Source organism: Arachis ipaensis, chromosome B08 (assembly GCF_000816755.2).
Source record: "Arachis ipaensis cultivar K30076 chromosome B08, Araip1.1, whole genome shotgun sequence".
Lineage (NCBI taxonomy): Eukaryota > Viridiplantae > Streptophyta > Magnoliopsida > Fabales > Fabaceae > Arachis > Arachis ipaensis.
In genome coordinates, this window is record NC_029792.2 from 10975046 (window position 1) to 10984199 (window position 9154).

General features: G+C 35.3%; 1 protein-coding gene across 1 annotated transcript in view; it reads right to left on the reverse strand.

Moving 5' to 3' along the window:
• LOC107610509 (rac-like GTP-binding protein RAC2) overlaps positions 504–9154 on the reverse strand; it is a 21579-nt gene continuing 12928 nt past the window's right edge. The window contains 5 exon segments of the mRNA XM_016312559.2: positions 504–614; positions 884–949; positions 1038–1102; positions 1186–1283; positions 1398–1473. Coding sequence (XP_016168045.1) covers positions 519–614; positions 884–949; positions 1038–1102; positions 1186–1283; positions 1398–1473 — 401 coding nt within the window. The 3' untranslated portion in view covers positions 504–518.

Genomic DNA, 9154 nt, shown 5'->3' on the forward strand with positions numbered 1-9154 from the left:
ATATGTTTTTTATATGGATATAGAATATTATTGTAAACTAAAAGAATTAGAATAAAAGAATTGAATTAATGACTAAATAATAACTAAAAACAATAAATTCTGATGGTCCAATATTTCTCTTTCACAAAATTCCAGCTTTGTGACACAGACACTATCGTAATTCTTCATGGCCATTACGTGAGTCTTGTGAAACAGAAATTGACAAAACGTAATCATTTTGTAGGTTGCATATACATCATCTAAAATTTGATTGATGCTAATAATTGCGACAATAATTAACACAATCACTTAAAAAATTTCTAAGAAAAACAAAAGTGTTGAGCAACATAGAAGTGATGAACTGATGATAATGAAAGTATTGTATATATTTTTTATACGACAAAATTTGTCTTCAAAAAATGATAAAGACTAAAGAGTTCGTAATAGGCGTTGAAGAAGAGTAATACAATCAAGTAAAGAAATTTGAAAAGAGAGTTTCAAATTATTTTACATGATAGAGAATCAAACACGAACACCAATTAAAGAAAAATGGATGATCTTGTCTTCCTTTTTTTCTTTGGCTTTGGCGGCTGCAAAACAACCTTGATTGCAGCATCAAATACGACCTTCACATTCTGAAATATTGCAACAATGACATAAAATTATGCTAATGTTAAAAACTTATTAGTTTATACATATATTCTCAAGTTTGTAATACAAAATCAATATCCCTTCGTATGATGAATATATCTGTGATGAATTATTTTCATACATGCATTCAGTGACTTGAAAGAAAAAATAGAATAGGATTGGCATTCAGTCATATACATGTTAAAATTACAAAGAATTTCAAAATTAACATTTAAAGCAAAAAAGAAAAAATAGGTATTAAATATATATAAACCTGTTGAGTCTTTGAGCTGCATTCTATGTATACAGCAACACCAATTGCCTTCTTCAGCTCTTCTCCCTGTCCAAAATATTTTAAAAAATTTAATAGTTATTAAAGGAGAAACAAAATTAACAAATAATGAAATTTATTTAGAAAATTGACTTACTTGGGAAGTAGTTATAGGTGTAATTTCAGGATGATCAATCAAATAGTTCCTGTCTTCTCTTAAATCTGTAACCAATTATAATTATTGAATTACATGCAACATAATATAGATAAAAAATTATCAAGTATTTCAAATGATCTTATGATACCAAGTTTTGTTCCTACAAGAACAATTGGCACAGTTGGCGCATAATGTATTAGTTCAGGAATCCATGCAAAAAAATTAGCCTAATATCAGATTCTGTTAGTTGGAATTCTAACATGCCATATATACAATATAATATAATATCATATAATGATACAGTCATATAGTAATTAAGGTAGACATATTGGGTATTTTGGGAATAAATAACCTTCTTAGAGAAGGGAAAATGCAAGCAAGAACACATCTGCTGCTCTGTAACTCAAAGGCCTAAGTATGTTATAATCCTCCTGTCCTGAATTCATGATGCTATGAATTCAATATGAAAAAATAATAACTAAACATGTATAGTAGTTGCTAAAGACTCACGTACAATTGTTTTCACATGAAGTTAATAGGTGATAATTATTACATTTGTCAAATTATCTAATGATTTTCAAGTAACAACTTTACATGAAGACTGAAGGTTGTAGTAGGCTTAGAGAAGGGGGTTGAATCTATGCCTTCCTTTTAAGTTGCTGTTATTATCCTTTTAAAACAAACTTTCAATTCTGATTCTGTTTGTACTCAGCAGCGGAAATTTATGAGACAATTTGTTTTTGTCTCATGAATATCAGAAAACAGAACACAGCAGAGAAGAGAAAAGCTAACACTAGCATGTATCCTGGTTCGGTTGCCTTGTGCTATGCAACCTATGTCCAGTCTCCTCCACAACTATGGAAGAATTTCACTATAGTTAACAGTATTACATACACCAATTTCACAGGATTGACCCAATCCTTTCACACTCAAGTTCTAACCTAACTTGACATTGGCTATGCTAATACCTAACTATTCACTCTTAGTGCTAACCCAACTAAGAAAGGGATACCTTACAGGTATAAGATACAAAACATAAACTTACCTAAAGAAATATGAAAATAACTCTAGGCTTTTCTCTCAAGTGTATCACTCAGCCTTTTTCCACTCATGGTTTTTATTTGAGCTTTCTCACAATGTCTTTTCTCACAAGAAATTACAGAAAGATAAACATAGAAAAGTACATTACAATCTGTAAAATATGAAGGAGATTGATTTCATCAACAGCCTCTGTGCTATGCGAAAAACCAGATTGGCAAGCCTCTGATTCAGTTCTTCATACTGGCGGAATGCACCTTTGATTAGGTTACACTGTCCAGTTAGTTAAACTTCTTCAAAGAGCTTTCTCAGAACAAAACCTCTATTCACTGGTTTTCTCTCCTTGGTTTCTGAATGAATAGCAAACCTCTTTTATCTCCTTGCATGTTGCTGGGTTCTTCTTCCAAGGTCAACACCTTGAGCTTTGAGCTTCACCAACCCACAGATTCACTTTTTCTCAATAAACCTTAGAGTAGAAACTCTCCTTCTGACTTCCTTACCTTGACCAAAAGCCATAAAACAACAACCATAGAAATCTTCCAATGGTCAACTTGATCTGAGCCATTGAGAAACTACTTAGTCCCCAAGTATCACTTGTGACCGTAGATGTAAAGCAGAATAGGGCAGAGAACAACTTTCCCTTAAATGCCATTTTCGAATAGAGCAGAGAGTTGGGAAGAAGAGAAGAAGATCTGATGCATGCAAGAGGAAATGGGTTACCTTTAACCTAAGCTTGATTTGGTTTGAACTTGGTGATTTGACATCTGCCTTTCAAGCTTAATCCTTCTCTCTTGCTTCTTTGGTTACTAGCTTAGGGAAGAGGCTCTTTCTCTCTTTCTCTTTCTTACTTTTCTAAAGCTTTGATTTGACTTGCTCAGAGAAGAGAGTAACGTTGCTTTTGGTAAGGCAAGATGGAGGGAATTGAAATTCACTTTGGGCTTGGATCGATTTGGTTCATGTAATCTATTTGGCCCAACCAATTCCTTTGGCTTCTTTATTTGCTTTCAGCCCATTTTCCTTGCTATTTGTTTTGCATTTCATTTGAGCTGCTTAATATTGAATTAAGATCTGCAACACATAATAAATAATTAGTAATAAGTAATTATAATTAAACACCACTAATTATTTATTTTGCCCAAAAATAATGTTTGTCATCACTAAATATTTTAGTTAATTTCTTAACTCAACAATCTCCCCCTTGATGACAAACATGATTTAAGCAATAATCAAAAGGAAATGAATTTGAGTAAGGTTTAGAAACTCCCTTTGATTGTCATTTTCTTTTATGTTACTCCCCCTTTCCTTTTCAATATTAGCTCCCCTTGGATTTATGCTTTCCTCTTTGTTCCTGTTTTATATTACACTTAAAGAAAGCACAATAAAGAGCTATACACATTTATCTTGGCTAAAGGATATCAAATAAGCAACATCACATAATCAGCCCAACATCAAGCTAATATCATCAGCAAAAGGATTTAGCATGCCAAAAGATTCCTAGGACCTATTATCCTATTGCTATTACTCCCCTTTTTGTCATCAAGGGCGGACAATAAGCATGAACAACAAAAACAAGGTTCTTGAATCCTGCAGAAAAGAGTTAGTACACAGTGCAAAGTACTAACTAAACTACCAAAGGTGCAGCAGTATCTAGAGTTATTACAGTCATCCAAAATGAAACAGTTCAAAAGTTGCAAAAGAAACAGAATTCATGAGACAAAAAGAGAGCAGTAGCAGTAGTTTTCATGAGACAAATCCTAGGCATCAGAACCATTCCCCTCCGAAGCAGCTTCTTCCTCAACATCAGTGGCAATGTCTTCATCATTTTGAAGGTTATCAATGAAGGTCATGAGCATAGCCACCCTATCCCTTGATTTCTTCAGAAAGTTCTCATGCTTGCTAGCCAGCTTCCTTTGCTCTTTGCTCATTTCAATCAAGTGATTTGATTGGGAAACAAACTCTTGAGCGACATCCTTGACCACATTCAGCAGAGTAGATTTCTTCCCAGTGGAGATGGAAGTACCCTCAGTGGAAGGACCAGGAGAATCCTCAGGGACAAAATCATCATCTTCATCATCTAGGACAACCCTTTCAGATCTAGTGGGTCCTTTGTTTTGTTTCACTGAACCACCCCCCTTTAGGTATGAATGTCTATTTTCATAGTTCTCATTGGTCAAGTCAATACCAAAATACTCAAATATGCAAGTTAGAAACATGCCATAAGGAAGTGCTTTGTCTTTTTCACTTCTAACAGAGTCAAACATATATCTAACCATCAAGTATGCAAATGAAAGTTCAGTTTTGGTGAGAAGGGCATATAAAACAAGAGTATCAGTATAGGAAACCCTTTGATATGAGCCGCTTTGAGGCAGAATAATATGGTTGACCATTCGGTGCAATTGAGCACGCTCATATCCTAGGGCTTTGTGAGTGGGTGTAATGCCATCAATTAAAGATACATGTTCACAGATGTGTGCCAATGCATCATGATAAGAAATTCCAACACCTTCATCCTACTTAACAGAAGTGTAAGCACAAGACCCAACATCAGTATACTTCAAAGTGATGGTTTCAGTGGCTAAGAGAAGGGGGGGTTGAATCTTAGCCCCTTTTTTTTTGCTAACACTTGCTGGATTTAGAGGAGACTTTTCTGTTTTTAGCTCGTCCCTAGCCACGAGACTTTTTCGTTTTGTCTCGTCACTTGGCACGAGACATTTTTGGTTTTTGCTCCTGTGCAGTAGAAAACAGAAATGGAGTAGGAGAGAAGAGAGATTACACCCAGATATATCCTGGTTCAGCTGCTAAGTGCAGTGCAGCCTACATCCAGTCTCCATCACAAACATGATGGAATTTCACTATAATCTTCCAGATTACAAACTGTAAAGTGCTAACCCAACTTACAAGGGGATTCCCACAGAATCATGAAACACAACATAGATGAACAAAGGAACTCTAAGACATGTATGGCTTTTTCTTTTAATTTTGCTCTCTCTGCCTTTTTCCACTCTATGGCTTTTTCATACAAACCTCACTATTTGTCTTTTTCCATGAGACTCAAGACATGACAAAATTAAACAAAAAAATTCTAAACATAATACATTGAAGGAGAAGAAAATCTGTAAGCTTAGGTAGCTCTGAGAATCCTGTGCCTTGCACTCTCACTGCTTACTTCTAACTCCTTGCTCCAAATAGTGGCTGTTCCCCCTTTTTATAGAAGAGAGAAGCCTCCACACATGAAGCCAAAAATCCAAGCCAACTTCTTCTTCCTTCAAGAAACCGGTTCGGCCTAGCTCATTTTTGCTTCCATGGCTGCCTATATTTTCTGTGTAATAACCGAAGAGAGAAAGAGATGAGAGAGAAGAACCAATCTTGAAAGAAAAGCAATTTTATGAGATAAACAAAATTAATTTGATAAAAGGTTGCTTTTACTTCCCTTTAGGTGGAGTAGCGTGAATCATAATGATTCCCTATCAAATCAAAGTCAAGTTCTCTCTCTTGTTCCCAATGTTAGTGAATAAAATTTCAAATCCTTCCAAAGAGTGAAATGGAATCCGTTGGAAGCATTGAGGCTATTTCTTTGCTTCATGGATTCGGACAAAGCATGAGGAATTCTTATCTCAAATGGAGTTGGGCTTAGTTGCAATAATAATTAAATTTCTGGCCCAATAATAACATTTACTTTCCTGATAAAATTTGGAACGGATCAAGCATAGGAAACTTCCATCAAAATTAAATATGGGCTTGGTTGCAATAACATTGAGCTTGGCCCATTAATACAACAATTTCAGCCACATAATAGGAAACATGTAGCAAGGCTGATTGTTGGTTTTAATTTGGGCTAGCAACATTTTTATTTTTCGGCCCAATTAAAAACCTGCATCACAAAATTATTAATTAACATATGTTATGTGAAAGTCAAATTAATAATTTTGTAATTTAAATATTTTAATAATGTTTGTTCATCATCAAAATTAAATTAGAGTTTTCCAAACTCATCAATCTCCCCCTTGATGACAAACATTATTAAAATTGAAATGGAAAGAAATTTGAAAAAATTGAGTATGAGTACTCCCTTTGAAGATTGAATTTCTCCCCCTTTCTAAATGTCACATGGCTCCCCCTTAATATATACCATTTTTACCAAGGGAAGCACTAACCTGTAACATTTTAATCAAGCTTCAAGAACAATGTTATTTAGCATGTTATATGATGCTAAATGCTTGATTTATGAGCAGTTTTAATTGATAATCAAAACTCATTTGATATCATAAACTGATTTACTGCTCAAACTTTTCATCAACTGATTCCAAAACAATGTAGTTCAAAAGTTTTAAATATTTTCCAGTCAAGATATCAGAGCCATATTATTCAAGTAAGGAAAATATTTTTGAATCACATATGATCACATCAAAACATGGCAGCTGTTAGATATCACAATTTAAAGGAACTGCCAAAAATAAGTTTTCAAACCAACATGTTTACCAAGATGAATAAGAATATTCCTATTTCAATACAAGCATGTTCATCAAGATAAATCAACAATCAGGCATTCATATGATCAATACAAACATATTGTCAAACATCATCATAAACCAAATGCCAAGTGCATTTCCAACAGCAGTAACCATAGTGAAACAAATGCAATAACATGCATTCTTTAAACAAGGGAGATCGTGAATTTTCAATTTAAAAATTTCATCCCCTGTTTCAGCAAATCCTCCCCTGTTTCATTAGTTTCAATTTCAATTTTGGAAACTAATTTTCCTCCCCCTTTTGGCATCAAGGGGCACCTGCACAAAATATGAACAACATAACAAAATATCCATAATAAAGTAACAAGAGTGTAGCAAAGTATCATAGAGCAGTGAGTATCAAGTCATGCTCCTACAAAAAACAGATTGAGTCTAATGGAGCCAATATCAAATAAAGTAAAGAAACAGTCATTAATCATCAGAAAGATTGATCTCTGAACCGGAATCATCATCATAATTCCCTGTTCCCATGCCATCATCAAAGCTTTTAATCATGAAATCAACTCTTTTGTGACATTTCTTCCAAGCCCTTTCCTGATCATATTCCAATTTCCGGGCAGCCTTGTGAGATTTTACGCATTAACTTGGCCATGTTGCGAAACTCTTTGAGAACTTTCCGGATTGATTGAGTGACATCTGAGGATTCAGGACGGCTCTCCAGATCGCCGAGAGATGGTTCAGAGGGAACAGACCGCTTGCCTTTCTTGCTCGAAACTCCTCCTCCTTTAATCATGGAAATCTTGTTCTCAACAGATTCATTAGACAAATCAACCTTAAAGTACTCAAATATACATGTGAGGAACATGCCATATGGAAGATTAGCCTTTTTAGTACTCTTTACTGCTTCCCACATATGACGTATCATAATATAAGCAAATGAAATTGGGGTAGAAGTAATGAGAGCAAATAGGATAATAGAATCAGAAACTGTTACTCTATGGTGAGAACCACTTTGAGGAGTGAGGATATGAGTGATGATACGGTGCAAAAGAGAGTTTTTTGAGCCGAGTGCTTTATGAGTTGGGATTAATCCATCTAGTCCAGAGAGGTTTGCACAGATGTGTTGCAAGACAGCTTGTTGTGTGACTCCTACTTGATCATCCCATTTATCAATCATGTAAACTTTTGGTCCTTCATTTTCATACCCAAGAGCAGCACCTATAGTTTGAGGATTGAGAGTGATGTAAACACGCTTGACGTAAGAATGGATTGAGCCATCAATCAAACGCATGTTTTCATAAAATTCCCGGACCAGTCTCGGGTAAACCAGTTTCTGAATATGAACCAGAGGGGTCCATTTCAGAGCATCAAACAGAGAGGAAAAGTTGATTCCTTTGGTGGCCAGATTTTCAAGATTCACCAAGTAAGAGGGGCAGAGATGTCGTTTCAGCAAGACCTCTTTGTGAAATTCATAGAACGCACATGAGTAGAACCTTTGTATCATGCAACACAAAGTTTTTCTGCCTCTTTTGAGAGCTCCTTGCATGAGGGGTGGATCTTTTTGGTGATGATTGAGGAGGCGAGGTATGTGACTCGTCTTCTTCCTCTTCAACACTTGGTTCCTTGGACTTTTCAGATTTGCCTCTCCCTGACGTTTTCTTAGCAACAACCTTACGGCGCATGGTTTCGGTCCTTTTGGAAGGAGGGAAATGAGTAGAAGAGGAGGTAGAATGGAGATGGATATGTGTATGGGTTGGAGGTGATAAAAAAGGTAGGTTTTTTGAAATGGGGGTTCGGTTACTTCTCCTAAGTGCAGTTTTCTTTTTCATGGTAGGAGAAATGGAGAGGTTGAATATGAAGAGGTGAGTGCCGAGAGAGAGTGAGGGTAGAAGAAGGTTAGTGGTGCAATAAATGAGGATTGGAGAGAGATTATGGGGAAGTTATTGACCATAATGGCGCGGTTATTAACCAAATGGGAGTTTCAAAAAGTGATAAAGAGGGAGTTTTCCTTGAATCAAGGGATTAGTTAGAAGGAAAAGATATGATTTGACAACATACTTCTTCCAACAAGATTTGAAAAGACAATCCAAGGGATTTTGTGATTTTATTTTTCAAAGAGAGAATAACTAACTAAACTGCCATGGTGGGGTCAGGAATTATTAGGTGGGGCCTATGAAAATTTAAATCTGCATTGCCTCCCCCTTGATCATAGCTCCTCCATCAAGCTTGCGTTTTTATCTCGTCCAAACCTACGAGACAAAACTGAACAGAGTTAAAAATTCACAAATTTTCAATGAAGCTTAAATCAAACATTCCCAAACTCTTTCTCAAGGTACAGAATCTGTCTTCACAGAGGGGTTTTGTAAAAATATCAGCAACTTGGTCTTCAGATTTTACAAATTGAATATCAATAGTTCCCTTTTGCACATGTTCTCTAATAAAATGATATTTAATTTCAATGTGCTTTGTTCTTGAGTACAGAACAGGATTTTTTGAGATGTTTATAGCACTCATATTATCACAAAATAAGGGTATACTATTGATTTTTAATTTGTAATCTTCTAATTGTGTTTTTAACCAAATTAATTGAGTGCAACATGCAGCATGCAG